Raw genomic sequence first — 21,446 nt, 5'->3', positions numbered from 1 at the left:
TATTATAGGATTCGTTTATTTTCTCTAAAAACTTGATTATGTTATTGGATTAATCACGTGGACTTTTACACGCACGTCATCACTGGTTGTTGCCAAGTCCACTAGTTTTCGACATTTGTTTTATTTCTTTTTTATTTCTTTTTATTTCTCTGTTTCGTTCTTTCTATAATTGTCCTATGATTGTGCAAGATACCGATTTTACTTGTATAACATACACAATTTTTTATATGTTCTGATTTCTACGAGATGCGTGTTTGCACTATTGTAATGAAAATTCTTGAATTAAAAATAAATAAATAAATAATAATAATTTTCGACGTTTGTTTTTCAAGTTATTTGTTGATTTTGAATAACTGTAGTGTTATGTAAACGCGTGACAGTGGACTGGTATTTAAACATTTATGTCCTGTCAATAAAGATCTGGCAACGTCTCTGGCACGAGCGAACGCGTTTCTGAAGTTCGAGTTCATCACCAGTTCAAGACAAACAAGTTAAAAATGCTGCGCACGGTTTGTTCCCGAACTTTTCCACACTTTCTTCGTATCTCAGCATGTCAGCATTCAACGATTCCTGCACCGAACATTCACCCAGACGTTCACTACAACAAGGTAATGGCCAATATGCTGGGACTTTAATGCACATGCATGTTTATTATTCACATACAAGGTAGTGTTAGTGTAAAGTGTCTTGTCTCGTGTTGCTAATATTCTAACTCATTACTAATTATCGTTACGCTGATAGTCGCGTGATATTTGCATGTCCCTCAAATCAAATGTCTCTGTCGTCGAAACGTTGCGTTTAAATGTATGTGTAAGACATTAGTTTTAACAGTTTAACAAACTTGGCATGCTTTCAAACCCCGCCTCAATCACTCCCTTCTTCTCTCTCTCTCTCTCTCTCTCTCTCTCTCTCTCTCTCTCTCTCTCTCTCTCTCTCTCTCTCTCTCTCTGTGTGTGTGTTTGGTCGACTCTTCCCTCTTTTTGTGGCAGGAATTGATGTAATTTGCTGCTTGTGAAATGCAGTCTCTTTTTTCACCAAGTAAATATTGAGCTTGTACATCTTTCATCAACTTTTTGAAGTTGGGGAAAAATAAGTTCAAATTTGGGAAAGACGTTTTTTTTCTAATTTCATTATAATTATGGCAGGTGGTTAAGAAGTGCAGCTCTGTTTTCATGAATAAAAGTTAGAATTGTCTATCTTTTTTTTAAAGTGAATGTTACATCAAAAATCTTATTAATAATTATATAAATCTAAAATAATACCATATATCCTCCCTCCAAAACTGCACAAATGCAGAGTAAAAAGTTCAACATTTGATAAAGTGAAGTGAGTAATATTACATTTTTGTATTGTTACAACATTTACCTTTAAGATTAATGTGATGCTGATGCAGAGAATAGACTGACTGTGTTGATTTCCAGAATAATATAACAGAATAATTTTAACTAGTTGGTTGGTGATTATATCATAAATAATATTTGATGTTTATATTCACATTTATTTAGAAGAATTCACATTGTGTGCAATTACGTTTTAAGGCTACAGTTTAAAAAAATACAGTGCTCTTATTGTAATGTTGCTTTTTTCACTGGAATATAATTGCAACTAACTGAAATAGTTTTGACACACTTATCATTTAATTATCTGATGATACATCACATTATGCAACAACTGTCATAATTTACTGCCAGTGCCATCATGTAAATATGTGCTCTATATATACATAATCTGAAAGCTGAATAAATAAGCTTTCCATTGATGTGTGGTTTGTTATGATATGACAATATTTGGTTGAGATACAACTATTGTAAATCTGGAATCTGAGGGAGCAAAAAAATCGAAACATTGAGAAAATCTCCTTTAAAGTTGTGCATTTATGTTCACGATTGTGCTGCATTCACTCACAAAAATACATGTTTTATATATTTATGGTAGGAAATTTACTAAATATCTTCATGGAACATGATCTTAATATCCTAATGAGTTTTGGCATAAAAGAAAAATGGATAATTTTGACCCATACAATGTATAGTTGGCTATCGCCACAGATATACCCGTGTGACTCCAGACTGGGTTTGTGATCCAGGGTCACATGTGTATTTAATTCGGAGTATGTCAATGTGCCTCTTTTTCTCTCCCTCTCTGCAGATTTTCATTAACAATGAGTGGCACGACGCAGAAAGCAAGAAAACCTTCCCAACCCTCAATCCTGCCACTGGTGAAGTTATCTGCCAGGTCGCAGAGGGGGATAAGGTAGATGTTTGAATTATTCATTTTATATTGAAAGAAGAAGAAGAAATGTCCTGAACAAACTGGTTTGCTGGTCATGGCTGGTAAACTCCCAAGGTTGTGTGTGTCTGGTGGTTAAACTGGCTGAACATCCAGATCTTTCTCTCTCTATACAACTCAAAGAACAGGACTGAACAGGAGTCTTGTGAAGCAACAAGATAGCTTTGTGTTATTCACTCTTTCCCTCCAATCTCTGGAGTGAAAAAAGTTTAAAATAATCTGGATTATCAGTGTTTGTTACACTTATTATTATTATTATTATTATTATTAAGTTCTGTTTTACTGTAGATAATGTGGTAATGTGTAAGTTTGGGGAGCCTTGTGTTACAGTACAATCAATCTTTAATTATTTAATAATGTAAACAAACATAATAAGATGTGAAAATTGTTGAAAGAATGTTGATATATATTTATATCGAATTTCTAATCTGGTTTTTCCATGTTTAAAAACAAAACAAAAACACAATTACACAAAAAATGTACACAACAGTAGTATTCACCAGATAAAGTTGAAGAAGTGAGTAATTTACAACATGTAAAGCTCTTTTAAAAACATAAAAATCAGAAATCATATTTTGATTTTATTTATTATACATTCGTATCTAGTTCTCTGTAAATGAGAATGGACCGGACCGTGACTTGTACAAACACACTCCCCGCTCTCGCTGCGTCTGCTCGACTCTCCCACACCAGATACAAACCAGGAGCTGGAAGTAAAAATAGCTATGCATGTTTATTTAACACACAGCAGATCCCCTGCTTAAACTAAACGGACGTTACCTCACAGACATAATGTAATGAGCATAACTTAATAAAGACTCGGGCACTGGCATGAACTCCACTGACTCTTGCATGAACATTTCGGTCTATGTTTCTTTATTCCCTGATGGCATGAATTAAGAACTAGAACTTTTTTTCTTTTCTTTTTTCTGTGTGATTATGTAACGACGGGTTGCCTCCGCCGAAGTCCATTAATACCTGACAATGGACATCTCGTAGGGCATTAACCCGCTTATACCATGTTCACTTGCCAAATAACACATTTTTAAAACATTAGTCTATATTTTAATTAGTTTTACAATCGAAATCTAACGGTTTTAGAACTCATTTACTAGGTGTCCTACATCACTTTTTAATGGACACCCTGCAGCCAATCAGAATCGAGTATTCACCCAGACCATGGTATAATGTCTTATATGCATTGTTTTTATACTTTTATGGTATATTTTCCCCTACGCACCTGACTCTGGTTGAACCGAGTGTCCTTGACACCTGAAAACATTATACTCAGTTGAGTTGCCTCTGAACGCGCGGGTTGACGCCTAAGCGCAGCTATTCTTACCGCATGAATAATATGCCCAAGAATAAAGCCCTATTCGCACGGGATTAGTATTATCTAGGGACCTCGTGTGATTTGGAAATTACCCCCGACATCTGAATTTCGTGTGGCGCATTCGCACGGGATAAGCAAAGCCTGTGATTTTACTCTAATTTACTGACTTTTCTCCCGGAACCCGGATATAAAAATTGTAGTTTATACCCATATTATATTTATTTTAGCTCAGTGGAAATCTATTTTCAGTGGGCGACTATGGCTTTTTGCGTATGGTTGAGGGTCTGGTTAGATGGATAAAAAAAATTTATTTCACCAGGTTAAAATCTAATAGCTCAAGGTTTACGTTTGATTTATTTGTAACATTAAACTCGAATTATGATGTGAAACCCCCTTGCTTGATTGTGCATTATTTTTGATAGGCTATTGTTTGGAAATGTTTAGTCGTTATTATAGGTCTTTAGATGTATGCATGATCATAAACAGAAGAATGTTACTTCACGCATGCTGTTATATGTCATCCATCTAACCTTTCTTTTTGTCTTCGCTCTTCTGGTGGTTTTCAGCTTTCTCTTTTTTTCTGCAAATTCTATGGTGTCGGTGTGTGATATGACCCAGTGCCCAAAACACTCCAACGCAGTTACAAATGACTAGAGGTCACCAGGTAATACTAATCCCGTGCGAATAGGGCTTTATAGTAACCTGACCGTAATCTAACCCCGCCTAAAGCCCTATTCGCACGGGATGAGTATTACCTGGTGACCTCTAGTCATTTGTAATAATTGCGGAGGTTGTCTGTGATCTTAATCCCGCGTGAATCGGCCATGTCTGTAATTTAAGTAAAAATTCCCCTGCAAATGACCTTCCATATGTCGCTGAACAGAGAGGTCCCGTGATAATATCAGTCCCGTGTGAATCGGCATCTCTGTGATTTAGCGGGGTCGTATATAATTTTTCGTGAAGAATGGAGGGTGTGTTGGACTGCTCTGATAGTATTTTGGGTGCTGGGTAATATCGCTACAACTGTAAAATCTGCAGACCATCAGAAGAGCAAAAATAAAAAGAATGATTAGATGGAGATAAATGACATGTATAACAACAGCGTGCGGTAAGGAACTGTTATGTTTTATCATAAGCTAGACCTATAACGACAAGACATTTCCAAGCAATAGCCTATTGACATCATATCTGATCGCATCACATTCCCCTCAGAAACGCGTCTACACTTGTCTTTTCAATGTGTGTGTGGACGGCATCCGGATACAGGGCGCATGTGAAGCCAAGTGTAAACGCAGCTGCAGAGTGAGCGCTGAAGATAGCAATGTGCTGGAACATTTCCTCTTGTTCATTTGTTTTTAATTCACTTTGCACTTCAAATGCAATCCAGAAAATAAAATAAAAGTTTAGCTCGACTTCTGTAGTCTGCACTGTATTCAGTGTGCGGCCGGCCACCGTCTTGCTCGTTTCAGTCTATGTTTCTCTCCCATGTTTGTCGTTTTGTTTGCAGGCGGACGTGGAAAAGGCGGTCAAGGCCGCCAAAGATGCCTTTAGGTTCGGCTCTCCTTGGAGACGCATGGATGCGTCGGACCGGGGGCTGCTCTTGAGCCGATTGGCAGACTGCATAGAGAGAGATTCTGCCTATTTAGCTGTGAGTCTCTCAGACAACCTTTGCCCTGTGTGCTGCCGTACAGACTTTGAGCTGAGTTATTGTATGCATGAAAGCTGATTTTTGTATGCTTCTGGATCATCCAATCAATCCAAGTCAGAAAAAGGTCTCACTATTATGAATTATACAATTCACATCTGCATTTCAGGAGACTGAAGATTGGATGTAAATAAAAATGGCAGTAGCTACAAATATACAGGTGAAACTCGAAAAATTCGAATATCGTGCAAAAGTTCATTTATTTCAGTAATTCAACTTAAAAGGTGAAACTAATATATTATATAGACTCATTACATGCAAAGTGAGATATTTCAAGCCTTTATTTGTTATAATTTTGATGATTATTGCTTGCAACTTATGAAAACCTTTTCATAATATTCTAATTTTGAATTTGGGGTTTTCCCTGTAAGCCATAATCTTTAAAAAGTGTTTTGGACCTTGGATGCATGTAAACCTATTGTAAGAGACCTTTAAGATTGTAAGCCGCGCTATATTGGTCCAATGAGGGTTTCCAATAGCACGGGGAAGGTTTCTTGCGCGTTCCGTCTTTCCAACATCTCAAAGTAATTTGGGTTAAATGCAATACATTTCTTATATGTATTTACTCGTTATTTCATCTGACTCCATAAATGAAAGGTTTTGATAATATCTATGCATCACTAAAAGTGAGCGAATGTTTGATTATTACTTTTAGACTATTAAATGAACAAGGTCAAAATCAGTTTGAATAATCAAATGTAACAATTTATTAAATCAGGTATCAGGTCAATTGTATGATCAATTCAAAGATAATCAATATAAAACATGAATAAAAAGAAGAGATGCGAACCCAACCTGATGCAAATACATGAGGCTGGAAGTCTCGGTCACTCCCAGCCATCACGGGCCAGTCTAGATACAGAAAGCGCCCCGATTCCTCTGCCGCATTTCATTAAATAGCCAAAAAAACCCTCTTTCACATGTTAACAATGGGAATTTACATTCAGAGTTGACACCTTTTGGGGGTAGGAGACCATTTGCCTAGAGACAACCTTCCTTTGTGTGCTAGTTTCTCTAAACTTCTCAAAACCTGATTCCTTTTTGTTTAACTTAGTTGGAAATGAGACATTTGTACCACTCACTCTGAGACATTTAAAATGATACTAAACATAATAATCATTCACATTAAACCACATATATATTCTTGTGTGAGTCTTTAGGCGTGAGAGGGAGTGAGACTGTATGGGGGAGGTCAGATGTTAATTTCCAGCAAGGTCCTTTGTTTCATAGACCAGTCTATCTCTCCAACCAGTTTCTCCAGCCTTACAAGATACTTTCTAGCATAATAGAGGCACTTTAAGAAATGGTACAAAATCCTTAAAACATATTTGAACATGGAAACAGAATAACAATTATTGAGCACTAGAAAATATAAATGAGAAAGCAAACGAGATTATACAATCAATTGCAGACAAAGAAAATCTAAACACTTTACTAAGTATAATGTTTACTAGTTCAATATTAAGCTACAAAGTGTTCTGTAATTTAAAAAAAAAAAAAAATTTGGAAACTCCATTGTGATGTTTAGTTGGAGACAAAATTGGTTAACATTTTATTTTACAGTGTCCTTGTTACACGTTACATGTACATGCTATAGTAATAACTATAAATCATGCATAATTACATGCAACTAACCCTAAACCAAACCATAATCCTATAGTAAGTAAGTACATCTACTCAAATAACAAGGACACCTTAAAATAAAGTGTAACCCAGAATTACTTTTGGTTTCTTGCTTTAATTTCCACACTGTTAGTTCATGGGTCCTCCTGTCAACCTCATTAAAAAAACTTCTTTCATTGATAAATGCAGTTTGAAACATGTAAGAAAATTTACTCTTGATCTGCAATAATGCCACCATATGTTAAAATGATTTGTATTTTGTTTCAATAGGAACTAGAGACTCTTGACAATGGGAAACCGTATGCGATCTCCTACAGCGTGGACGTGCCCATGGTGGTCAAATGCTTCAGGTGAACTTTTTGTCCACAGTGTTTTATAGTTACATTTCCTTAATATTTGCATTACATAATAATGATTGCATTATACTAGCATCACATTCGGGTTAATCAGTAATCACTTGATTATTTGAAGTCCTGTCTCTCTTACATTTGCAAGTTGCTAAACACATCTGAGCGGTTTTACAGCACTCACAAAAATATTTAGCCCTAAATGTAAGATTTATGTATTTCCTGTAATTATGTAAGTCCTGTCTCTCACAAGTTACTAATCACATCTGAGCAGCTCTACAGCACTCACAAAAATATTTAAGATTGTGTGTTTGAAACCATATAAAAATGTCCGTGCATTTGTATTACACCATTTAACATAAACTAATAAACATAATTTCTGAGTGCTAATAAACTGGATGTGTTTTAAACCAAATTTCAGGTTAAATCTCATATATTTTAACTAACTGAATATTGCGTTTTCCACAACTAGCCATATTTTAAGTTTAACCATGTTTGTACTTTTTTTAACTGAATAAATGTAATTGTTTTCACAATGAACAGATTAATGCTGATTTTAAGCAATTTGAATAAATGCATTTTTTAAAATATGATTATTTAAATAAAATCAAACATATTCAAATAGTTAATAATAAACTATGGCATAATTTGAGTTTCATTTATGCATGAAAATCCAATTCAAGATAATTTTTTATCGTGCTTTTTACATTACATATTGTTTTAAAGCAGCTTTACAGAAAATATGCATCCCATTAAGTTTATTTAATTATGTGTATTGGATGGATTTTTTTTCTATGCAATTCAAATACATAAATCTATATTTACTCACTTCAATTTTTTAAGTACAATCAACTTGGCTATTTAAGTCATATCAACTTAAATTACATTAAACTGACTTACTGACTGACGGTAACACTTTACAATAAGGTTAGTTAGTTAACATTAGTTAACTACATTAGTTAACACAAACTAATAATGAACTGCACATATACAGCATTTATTAATCTTTGTTAATGTTAATTTCAACATTTACTAATACTTTATAAAAATCTTGTTAACATTAGTTCATGCACTGTGAACTAACATGAACAAATAATGAACAGCTGTTTTTCTATTAACTAACGTTAACAAAGATTAACAAATACAGTAACAAATGTACTGCGCATGGTTAGTTAATGTTAGTTAATACATTAACTAATGAACCTTATTGTAAAGTGTTACCTGTATAACTTACAAAAAAAGTGAAAAATTGCTTAAAGGGGTGGTTCGGGATTTTGGACATCGGACCTCATTTTCAAGTTAGCCTGGTTGTTATTCATCAGTGGAGACAGTTTTCAAAAAAATGCATCCAGTCCTTCCAGTTGCATAGTTCGCCGATGCTAGGCTAGCGCGAGTCAACGGTATAAGCTAGCCTGCCATTAAAAACAGTTTTACCCACTCCACAGTACACCAAAATCAAATAAATTATAACGCCAGACTGTCGATGTAAATGTCTATTGAGAGAATAATGTTAGAAATCAAAGTACCGGTACTCTTACATATCAATGATCGCATTACATTTACAGGAACTAGTTTCTCAGCAGCGGCGGAATTTTACTTTGCTCCGGTTAGTAGTACTGCGCCGAAAAGTAAACACAGAACAGAAGCGCGCACTACAGACGGGACGTCTAGCTAGCTAGTAGTAGCCATGAACAACGATATTGAAAAACATTTGATTGTAAACTAAGGAATTGGCAACATGGTGATTCGTTGTGCATTTGGAAATTGTAAAAAATAAACCAAATAGATGGTCATGCAAAAAGTTTCCACACATTTCCATTGAGAGATCCAGAAAGGAACCAACTGTGACTTCTTTCTGCTGGCTTGGACAACGAGACACCGGCAGAGACTATTAAAGTTGCGAATTTGTAGTGATGATTTTAGACCAGACGACTTTGAAAACCCCCATAATCGAAACGTTCATAAGTCACTGCCAAGGAATGCAGTTCCAGCCGTCTTTCCAGATGCACCAACAGCAGATGAACAGGTAATAACTTTTGTTAGGCTACTATAGCTATCTATGAAGCTAGTCCCTTTCATAACTGATAGAATGACAATGACAACGTTAGTGGAGATAACGTTACAGTTCAATTTCTGCCCTTTTAGTATCTATCTCGATTAGTTCTTCGTCTGTGTATTACCGAATCCGGCTCATACATGTAAGTTACGGTTCGTTGAATAAAACACATTCCTCGTCTCCAAAGTCTGAAACATTGGCATGGCTTTCAAACGTGGCCATAGTCCTATGTTGATTTCTTAGTGAAATATCCTCTGCTTCTGTAGTGATGAGTGTCAGCAGCGGCAGGTAAATACACTTGCGTCATGTGGAGACTCTCTCGGTTGCCTAGGTAACTTAAAGGAGAACTCCGGTGCAAAATGAACCTTTGGTCTAATTACACATTGTTACCTAGTCAACCGTTATCTGAGATTTGTTTTCATGATTATCGAATGTAAATAGTTTTATCTCTAAAAACAGTTTAGCCTATAACGCTAGTATAATGCTAGTATATGGGGCATGGAGTAATGACAAATAAAAATCGCTTGTTAATACCACTAACAAGGCTCAAAATAGCCCCACACTAACACGGCAGCATAATGAGGGTCCCTACATGCAAACCGAAGCATTGAGAACTTTGACAGTGTCCAGACAGTTTAATAAGAAGATATTTTATACATACAGTCAACTTCACGTATATAAGCAGAAGCCATCTTTGAAAAACAGACTTTATCAATCGATCTACGAACCACCGATCCAAATGCGCTGAACTGTGTAGAATCTCATATGGTCCAGCGCATTTGGATCGGTGGTTCGTAGATCGATTGATAAAGTCTGTTTTTCAAAGATGGCTTCTGCTTATATACGTGAAGTTGACTGTATGTATAAAATATCTTCTTATTAAACTGTCTGGACACTGTCAAAGTTCTCAATGCTTCGGTTTGAAGGTAGGGACCCTCATTATGCTGCCGTGTTAGTGTGGGGCTATTTTGAGCCTTGTTAGTGGTATTAACAAGCGATTTTTATTTGTCATTACTCCATGCCCCATATACTAGCATTATACTAGCGTTATAGGCTAAACTGTTTTTAGAGATAAAACTATTTACATTCGATAATCATGAAAACAAATCTCAGATAACGGTTGACTAGGTAACAATGTGTAATTAGACCAAAGGTTCATTTTGCACCGGAGTTCTCCTTTAATATCACTCCGCCGCTGCTGTAGACTGTGCTAATAAATACAGGGAACAAAGTGTAACTTTTGCAATGAAATGAAAGGGTAGTTTGATTTCTAACATTATTCTCTCAACAGACATTTACATCGACAGTCTGGCGTTATAATTTATTTGATTTTGGTGTACTGTGGAGTGGGTAAAACAGTTTTTAATGGCAGGCTAGCTTATACCGTTGACTCGCGCTAGCCTAGCATCGGCGAACTATGCAACTGGAAGGACTGGATGAACATTTTTGAAAACTGTCTCCACTGATGAATAACAACTAGGCTAACTTGAAAATGAGGTCCGATGTCCAAAATCCTGAACCACCCCTTTAACCTGAGTAATGTAAAAATATATATACATTAAAAATGTTTTACAGTGTAGGACTATTTTTGTCTTGAGTGAGTTATACATGTATTTGTTGCATTACATAATGAATCTCTTAAATGGTTATTCTGTTTTTGAGCTATTTGCATTCTTTTCAAAATAGAACAAAAAATATTTAGACATTGCCCTCAGAAATGGCATGTTGTGGTCTGCATCATATCGTGCACTATCAATCTTTATAATATGTAATCCAATTTCAGTAATTCCAAAGGTTGTTTATAGTGACTAGTGTGCATGTAAATCTGATGCATGTAAAAGTGCGTGTGTGTGTGTGTTGGTTGTTGTTTGGTTTTTAGGTATTATGCTGGCTGGGCAGACAAATGGGGAGGGAAGACCATTCCTATTGATGGCGATTACTTTTGCTACACAAGGCATGAGCCCGTTGGAGTGTGTGGCCAGATTATCCCTGTAAGTAGTAGAAGCGTTTGGAATTTCAGAATGCAATGTGTATTTGCCGAGTAATACAATATACAGTCAAACCAAAAATTATTCAGACACCAGATATAATTTTACTTTTGGGTGCAGGACACTATAGTTCATTTACATAAGTGAGGATAGCAAAATAAAGTAAACGGTGAAAATTTATACACAAAAATTCTTCATACAGTGACAACCAGTAAAATGTATAAACATTTGGGACCAAAAATCATTCAGACACTTTGACCTGATCATGTTTTGCTGAAGTGTTTTTTCTTTAATTGCTAATGCGACATTTTTACAAACAGACTGAACAAAATTAAGCATTGCTTGGTATGGTTGAGCTAAATTGGTATTATCTAATTGTGTAGTTAAATTTGCTGAGAGATATTCAACCTGATTCATTTGTCAGACAGACTCCGTATCACTGTTATTAAAAAGAATTATATTGCGATATATATTGATATTGACATCTATCTATCTATCTCTATCTATATCTATCTATCTCTATCTATCTATCTATCTAAACCATTGAGACTCATTTAAACTAATAAACTCATCCATCCATTTATCTATCAAACTGCACACTACTTTATACTTTTTTAAACTCATATCTATCTATCTATCTACTACTTTAAACTTCAAACTACTTTAAACTTAAAGCTTTTAAACCTTCTTCAAACTATCTGGTCTGGCTTTCTCAAGCCAACTTAAAGATTGTCTCAATGAAAAAGCATTGAAAATCATATCACAGCTCGGATTCGAGATTCGGATCGAGCTCAATCGGATCGATTAAGGCGTTTACATGAAGGCTTTTCAGTTCAATTGACCGTTCGCAAAGACCCGCCCCCTTTAGTTACTGTCGCTATGTCCGACAAGCTATGCTGCTCTCACACACACACACCATGTTCTCATACAGTGAAAAATACATCGCGGAGCAGAGAGGAGACTGACAACACACTGACAGACACAGAACAGGTTACTTTTCGGGTACTTTTGATATTAAACAAAGTCTCACCTTTCAAATTTGGTCATTTTTTTTAAAGAAATGTAAACAATGAATACCGTTTTGTGGCTCTTTAATGTGTGTGTCAGATCGCTGCGTCGCCTCAGTTAAAGCCGCTCGTGAACCGATCATCTCTGCCTTCTAGTTCATTTATAGCATCAAATAAACATGAATGAACATCAGAAGGAATGTTGTTTTAACCGCGGAAAGACGCCAGTACACTCCGCTTCTCAAGTTCAAATCCTCCCATGTTAATCTACTAACTCTCCTGACTGCTTTGTCGGACAAAATAGCGGATGGCGAAGTATGATTGGTCAGATCACCTGTCAATCAAGCTCCCTCCAATTGAGCCGCCAATCCGATTACTAGTGGATAATTTAGTTGCATGTAAACGTATCCAGTGACAAATGCTATAATGTATTTTGAAATATCGGAAAAGCGTTTAAAAGTCTTATCACCGTTATTAAAAATAATGATATCGTGATATATATTGATATTGAATTATTGTCCAGCCATAGTTTGACTGTACTTCTGTCTTTCACATGTCGTCGTCTCTGGATTGTGTTTCTCCCAGTGGAACTTCCCTCTGATGATGCAGGCCTGGAAGCTCGGCCCGGCTCTGGCTACGGGGAACACCGTGGTGATGAAGGTGGCCGAGCAGACGCCACTCACTGCCCTTTATATCGCCAGCCTGATCAAGGAGGTGACTGCCATGCCTACTGTATATTTGCACACTGAGGGAAATCCTATTTGCAAAATTATGTTTAAATAAATGTTTACATTTTTTATGCAGTGCAGCAGGGATTACATTTTACTAGTTCAACCTGGATCGCATCACCCTAGTTCCCTCGTCAAAAACCATATTTTTCCATTTTGAAGCTTAAAAACAATCACCAGAAGTAAAAAGTTAAAGCTACACTGTGTAGTTTAAGTATTTTATTAGCTAAAGTCAATGTCTTTATTCATAAATATGTTCTCATTTGTGTAAAATTACCTCGACGGGTCAAGCCTTTATTTGTTATAATTTTGATGATTATGGCTTACAGCTTATGAAAACCTTTTCACAATATTCTAATTTTGGATTTGGGGTTTTTATAAGCTATAATCATCAAAATTATAACAAATAAAGGCTTGAAATATCTCACTTTGCATGTAATGAGTCTATATAATATATTAGTTTCACCTTTTAAGTTGAATTACTGAAATAAATTAACTTTTGCACGATATTCGAATTTTTCGAGTTTCACCGGTACAGTATTATAGTTAGTCGATCTAAAACGGTGATTGTGCATTAACAGCTGTCAATCATGCCGGTATGCAAATGAGTGGTCTGAACTTATTAAACATGCAGGGCATATATTTATTGAATTGAATCCGAGCCTTTGTGAATTCACAATAGCACTATGCTATATAGTATGGTTTTATTACATTGTTGTGCAGCCACTTCCGGTATTCCTGAAATTTGAGTACTCTAATTTAATTGAGGAATCGTGTCTAATAATTCATATGTTAAGAAGGCTATAATAGTGAAGCCATACTCGGTGCACGATTGAACATGATCATTGTTATTTTGCTTAAACACCTAATCACCATCTTGAGTGTTTCCATGATTTGTGCTAGGTGGGTTTCCCAGCTGGTGTTGTCAACATTATCCCGGGAATGGGTCCCACAGCCGGAGCAGCCATTGCTTCTCACATGGACGTAGACAAAATAGCATTCACTGGCTCCACTGAGGTAAGAGGTTATTCTTCAGTAATGGATATGAAGTACAATACTGTACACCCTGTCATAAGATACTTTCTCTCAGTGTGTGCCATATTATATGTTGTAGGATTTCTTGTTCATACATATATCTTATTACAATATTTAAAAGATTTTTTTAAATTGCCACACCATCGCAAAAAATGTATAAATGACTGTCTAAGAGCAAATTTGTTCACAGTTTTTGTGAAGCATCTACTGTGTCTAAGACTTAATGTATGCACATTTTGGTAAGAATTATTAAGGTATTAAAGGTTTGTTTAGCCAAAAATTCAATTCTGTCATAATTTACTCATTGTCATGTTGTTCTAAACCCAAAAAGCATTACATTTTGATTACCTAAAGTCCTAGACTAGCAATGGAGAGACAGAAATCTCTCAGGTCTGAAGGGTAAAAGGTAAAAATATCTTCAGTCTTGTGTTTGGACATGAGCGTGAGTTAATTAATGACAGAGTTTTGGTATAGTGGGAACCCAAGACTTTAATTTAAATTGCAAATATAATATTGGTTTTGTCTGTCAACTGCAGTGTGTTATTATGGTTGAATAGGTCGGTCACCTCATCCAGCGAGCCTCAAGTACCAGTAATCTGAAGAAGGTCACACTGGAGCTGGGCGGAAAGAGTCCGAACATCATTTTATCAGATGCTAATAGTGAGTTCATACGTTTATCCTGACACCCGCAGCAGTTTGCCAGCTATTCTCAATAGAGAGTAGCTAAAGACTGCTCAGAAAGTATCTAAACTGCTCTTTACTTACTTTTTCTTGCTCATATACTGTATTTTAATATAATATACAGCCGAATGTCCCATGAAGCTGTTCTCATTTACATATTTTCTGTCAGACAACAGAACAATTGTGATATAGTGACTGACTACATGTTAACCAGCAGTCCAAAAAAGTTGCTAGATTTGTTCCTAGTCACTTTTTGACAAAAGGTGTGACAGTCGCTAAATTCGCAATTCCCTTTTCATCTTGTGATTTTTATATTTCTATGGCTACTCAAAAGGATCATGATAATACATTTTATTACTATTATTTCATTATTTTTCCTGAGGTCCACCTATAATGTTAGTACAGTCATGATTTAGTAATGCATTACCTTTCCACTCTCTCCACCCTTTTAATTATATCATCATTTATTCACCTTAATGTTGTCTTAAAGGGGTGGTATAATGCCGTTTTTATAGATTATAAAGTCTCTGATGTCCCCAGAGTGTGTGTGTTAAGTTTAAGCTCAAAATACCCCACAGATATTGTTATATAGCATGTTAAAATTGTCACTTTTTGAGGGTGAGCAAAAACGCAGTTTTTGTGTCTGTCCCTTTAAATGCAAATCAGCTGCTGCTCTCGGCACAGGGGGCGGAGCTTCAAGAGCTCCTTTTACCTCACACACACATGCACTGAGATTGTCAAGGTTTATGTTCAAACCGGAGTCAGACAATGATGGAGAGACTCAATAAGAAGTGACAACATGTTGACAACATTTCTGAATGGTTAGTTGTTGAATTTATGTGTAGTTATCTTCTAGTCATTGATTAGCATATTCTGTCATGATAATCTATAAATCGTGTTCCGGGGGCGGGGTTTATGTAAATTATAGGGGTTGTGATGTCACTAACACGGGAGGAATGTTGTGTAGTCCCTACCAGACGTTTGTTGTAGTCCTTAAAAAAACATGGTTTCTGCTCAAACAGCAACATTACACACTAACTAAAGTTAGAAAAGTGAAATGATAATCAACCACCCCTTTATTAAACCTGTATGACTTTCTGTTTTGTACAGAGACTATTTTAAAGAAGGTTTCAACTGTTTTTGCCCATAAAAGTGTTACTGGTGTCCAGTGTTGGTCCAAACTTGCTTTCAGTTTGGACCAACACTGGACACCAGTGACACATTTAATTCTTCTGTGAAATACAAAAAGAAGGTAAGTCACACATTTTTTAAATCTTTCTAATTCATGTATATTTGCATCTGCAGTGGAAGAGGCAGTGGAGCAGTCCCATTTCGCCCTCTTCTTCAACCAAGGCCAGTGCTGTTGTGCAGGCTCTCGCACGTACGTACAGGAGAGCATCTACAATGAGTTTGTTGAGCGAAGTGTGGAGAGAGCTAAGAAGAGGGTCGTGGGAGACCCGTTCGACTTGAAGACTGAGCAGGGCCCACAGGTACAGCTCTTCCTCAAGCATATAAACACCCTAAGATTATAGAGCTTCTGTAGCTCCGCCCCTTTCCCCCTTCCGGTCTGTATTTTCACAGCGATCTTGCGTATTTATGAATGAACGGCTCGTTTTAAAATCTTCCCGTCTACTGACTTTTTTAACTTTAGTTAAAGTTAGTTTGTAATGTTGCTGTTTGATCATAAACAACATCTGCAAAGTCACGAAGCTCAAAGTTCAAAGCAAAGGGAGATATTTGCTTTTAAAGAAATAGATTTTTAAGGACTACAACAAACGGCTGGTAGGAACTACACGACATTCCTCCCCGGTTAGTGACATAATCAACCCTAAAATTTACATAAACCCCGCCCCCGGGAACGTGATTTATAGATTATCATGACAGAATATGCTAAATAAAGACTAGAAGATAACTACACATAAACTACATAAATTCGTCAACTAACCATTCAGAAACGTCCTGTTGCTTCTACATGTTGTCACTTCTTCTCGAGTCTCTCCATTATTGTCTGACTATGTTGAGTTTGAACATAAACATTGACATTTTCAGTGCTAGTGTGTGTGTGGTAAAAGGACGCGAGCTGTTGTAGCTCCGCCCCCTGTGCCGGGAGCAGCAGCTCATTTGCATTTAAAGGGACAGACACAAAACGAGGCATTTTGCTCACCCTCAAAAAGTGACAATTTTAACATGCTATATAACAATATCTGTGGGGTATGTTGAGCTTAAACTTAACATACACACTCTGGGGACATCAAAGACTTATTTTACATCTTGTGGAAAGGGCATTAGACACCCCCCCCCCCCCCTCTAGTTATAACTCTAGTTAGTTATGTGTCTAAATTTTCAATAATCATATGCTGGTGAAGGGTGAGACACCTGTTGAGCCACATGATTTTTGCCTAAGAGGCACATCGATTCCTGACCACTGTGCAAATAATTAGGTAATTTAATTAGTATTTGGCAATGTTATGCAGCATTCTGTCTGGTATGATTTCATTGCATTTGCAGTTGTTGTGCGTTTCTTCTTACCATTAGGTACTTTCAGTTACCCATCCTGGTAATTAATAACAATTAACATTTAATGCACTGTATTGTGGGTTCGTTTGGTGTGAAAGTATCTTTTAAAAGAATTTCTGAATCACTCCATCAAGATCATAGTTCTCTGCCATTGCATCCATTAGTATTTCTTCACTTTACTAAAGGTCGATAAGGAGCAGTTCCAGAAGATTCTCGGCTACATCAGCAGTGGGAAGCGTGAGGGAGCCAAGCTCATGTGTGGCGGGGGGGCGGCAGCTGATCGCGGTTACTTCATCCAGCCCACTATCTTCGGGGATGTTAAGGATGACATGACAATTGCTCGGGAGGAGGTGTGTGCGTTTAACCTTTTAACGCATTACTAGGGAATATCCCTCTACTTTTCAGCTCTCATTAAGCTTACATTTGATTTCTAGTGGGGTTAACAGTTATTCAGCGACACAATAGCATAAAGAACATATACCTGGGAGGCTGAATAGGCTAAATTAACATTAGCCAGCGAGTCCAACAAGTTACCGGTTCCTCTGAAGCCTCCACCTCCCCAGCTCCACCTGCCTAGATCTGCTACAGGATTTATGTAGGTCTATATGTGCATATTTTACGCTATTATAGTGTGTCTGCTGCTGCTGTTGATTATTGCTACAGCTAATTGATACACAGTGTAGCACATCTAGTCCATAAAGACCAAATACATTAACATTGCAATATTCAATAACATGTTAAAACTATTCTGAGAGTTGTCACGATTTAAATAATTAGTATTATCTAAATACATTAGATGACTAGAATTGTTGAGATTAAGAAATCCAGCCAACCTTTCGGTATATAATGATGATATGCAGAAATACTAGGTCTGCTTGTGCAAAAACAATACTATGTATAACATGGTCCATTAAATAATAAGTTAAAATCAAATTTTAAATCAAATTAAAATTATTTTGAATTATGTATTAATAAATGTTGCAATTAACATTAACCAAGATTAATAAATGCCAGTTCATGTCAACTAATGTTAACCAATAGAACCTTATTGTAAAGTGTTACCATAAATATACATAAAACCCCATTTTACATTGTTTATCTTCCCATGATATAATAATATTGTACATTTTATGGTATTCTGGTCTGTACTCAGATGGGTGAATGGATGCATTTTTATTTAGATTCTATAATATAAGATGTACATCCAGTAAAATGGTATAACATGCTATTCCCTTTCTTTACTGCTAGATCTTTGGCCCTGTAATGCAAATTCTGAAGTTTAAATCTCTAGAAGAAGTGCTTGAGAGAGCCAACGACAGCAAATATGGCCTTGCAGCTGCTGTTTTTACCCAAAACCTTGAAAAGGCCCATTACATATCCAGTGGCCTGCGTGCTGGCACTGTGTGGTAAGTGTGTGTGTGAGCCGCTTTATTATCTTAAGGCGAGACACGGCAGGCAAAAACAGTTGTTGTTTTTTTTACTGGTCAATTTTGAGATTTTTGGATATTTGTCTCTTTAGACTTGTGCTGAAAAAAGGTCCGAAATACACATTTAGGTCTTTATTTTACTAACTTTGTCTGTTTGCGTCTGTAGATTTCTCATAAATTCAACAAAAGTTGGCGTTATAAATCATCATGATCCACGATCTCTGTCTGCACCCTGTCATCACACACACCGTTAGAAAGCGCTCTCTCTCCTGTACAATGCTGTCAGATCCAAATATGGTCATTTCCTTTTTATCAGCAACCAATCGTGAAAGTAAAAGGGCTGAATACGCAATCTCATTGGCTGATGAGAAATCTTTAAAGCCCGTTTTCTCAAAATTACTTTTCTCTAATTCTCCAAGTCTGAAATCTCCATTTCAGTCGCACCGATGTACACCAAACTTTCCAGTCTTGTACCTAGTTATATTATGAAGACATTTACAGAGGGATTTGTAAATATATTATTCCTAGCCTGATTTATATAACATTTTATTCCAAAAAAATTGTGAAAATCCTTTTTTTAAGGCTATTTTTTATCCTATTTTTAAGGCTGACAGTATATTCTGATTTACAGGATAATACAAGTACTGGTAGATATCCATAAATCCCTCTGTAATTTGTTTTCCCATCTAGTATGTGAACACAATGAAAAAATATTTTTTAACCTGGCTTTATCCAATACTCAGATTTCATTTTTATATATATATATGCAAATTTGCGCATATTAAATTAGATATTGCCTAATTTGCATATTTAAACATAAAATTACAGAAAACTTGTAATACATTTTTTTCTCATCTTAATGTAGGTAATCAACTGGGAAAGTTTCATGGTGATATCTGCTAGTTACAAATGTTACCCTATTCACCTGTAGTGTCTCGCCTTAAAGAAAAGCGATATCTTGGATATTGGAATATCAGACCTTTTGCTGAAATGTGTTCACGTCTGGCTTGTACTTGTGATTTGATTACAGGATTAATTGTTATGACGTGTTAGGAGCGCAGGCTCCCTTCGGAGGCTACAAGGCCTCAGGAATTGGCCGTGAGTTAGGACAGTACGGACTGGACAACTACACCGAGGTCAAAACGGTAAGGTTTTACCATCAGCAAAACGAAAGCGCACTCATAATTCACTCATTGTAAACTTTAAATGTCATGCTTTTATCTGGATTATAGTCTAAAATAATCCCAAAGTGATTGACTGCTTTTACAGTTGCTTATTGCAAATTGAAAGATGTCATGTGACCCTGGATCACAAACCCAGTCTGGAGCCGCACGGGTATATCTGTGGCGATATCCAACTATACATTGTATGGGTCAAAATTATCGATTTTTCTTTTATACCAAAACTCATTAGGATATTAAGTAAAGATCATGTTCCATGAAGATATTTAGTAAATTTCCTACCGTAAATATATAAAACATGTATTTCTGTGAGTGAATGCAGCACAATCGTGAACATAAATGCACAACTTTAAAGGAGATTTTCTCAATGTTTACATTTTTTGCTCCTCAGATTCCAGATTTTCAATAGTTGTATCTCAACCAAATATTGTCCTATCCTAACAAACCATACATCAATGGAAAGCTTATTTATTCAGCTTTTAGACTATGTATACATCTCAATTAAAAAAAAAAAGACCCATGTGACTAGTTTTGTGGTCCAGGGTCACATATATTTCTACATTAGATTAGATGTGTATTTAGGTAACGATCTGTAAATTGCAGCTATCATTAACTATGCACTCATTTTATTTACTAACTCTTTTCCTCCACAGGTTACAATTAAGGTTCCTCAGAAAAATTCATAAATGGAGAAATTCATTTAGAGAAGCCGTCATCTAACGATTAGAGTTGTGCCTGACATTATTGAAATGAACATTACTCTTTAAATCTATTTCATTAAATCAAGGAATGTCTTAATGTGTACTGGGAAAAATATATATATATATAGACACACGATTAGTACATAAAAAATTAAGTTCTAACAGTGATAAGTTACAGAAGTTATTATGATTATCCACCTGACAAAAAGGAGAGAAAATCTGTATTGGGCTGATTTTCTTCTGTTTAATTCAAGCATCATATTATAGACATAAGTATTTGCATGAATATGCTGATTTGTGTAATAAATGGTCCAATTCTTTTTATAAAAAATTTCTTCATTTATTCTAAATTTGCATACATATTTGTCCTTTTCTGATTATATTTTTTGTAATAACATGCAGAAGAAAATAAATGCATATCAAACACAGTAACAGTCTCTGTGATTCTGCAGCATTTATTGTTAGATATGATCTGATGACCTGAAAAAGAAACAAAAAATACATTTTAAAAATAACTCATTTTGTTTGGTTTCACAGATTAAACTTTTATTTATTTATACTTTATATGTGTTCATTTTAGAAACACTAACACCATACACTAAATCTGGTAATAGATGGATATGCTAATCATTTAGTGCCATGATATTACAATAGGCAAATCCCATTTGATGTATTTGTTAATTTAATTAATTTTTTGTTACATTCCTAACATTTGTGAATCTCGTTCTATTTATTTATTATTATTTTTTGAATCTACATTTAATTCCGGATGGGAATCTATTTATCTGGAAATATGAAACAATTCTACCTCCGTATATTACTGTGGTC

At 35.8% G+C, this 21,446-nt stretch overlaps 1 protein-coding gene across 1 annotated transcript; it reads left to right on the top strand.

Moving 5' to 3' along the window:
• The first annotated feature begins 338 nt into the window (after positions 1-338).
• On the top strand, positions 339-20,731 carry aldh2.2 (aldehyde dehydrogenase 2 family member, tandem duplicate 2). The gene is made up of 13 exons (XM_079606440.1): positions 339-608; positions 2,149-2,253; positions 5,130-5,270; positions 7,221-7,300; positions 11,233-11,344; positions 12,934-13,062; positions 13,980-14,093; positions 14,669-14,771; positions 16,098-16,282; positions 17,495-17,659; positions 18,558-18,715; positions 19,767-19,881; positions 20,571-20,731. Exons 1-13 carry the CDS (start codon positions 498-500, stop codon positions 20,601-20,603), a joined length of 1,551 nt encoding a protein of 516 aa, XP_079462566.1. The 5' UTR covers positions 339-497; the 3' UTR covers positions 20,604-20,731.
• The last annotated feature ends 715 nt before the right edge of the window (positions 20,732-21,446 follow it).

Source organism: Phoxinus phoxinus (genome assembly GCF_949152265.1).
Source record: "Phoxinus phoxinus genome assembly, chromosome: 3".
Lineage (NCBI taxonomy): Eukaryota > Metazoa > Chordata > Actinopteri > Cypriniformes > Leuciscidae > Phoxinus > Phoxinus phoxinus.
The sequence above is the reverse complement of the archived record's forward strand: the minus strand, read 5'-3'. Positions and strand labels throughout refer to the sequence as shown.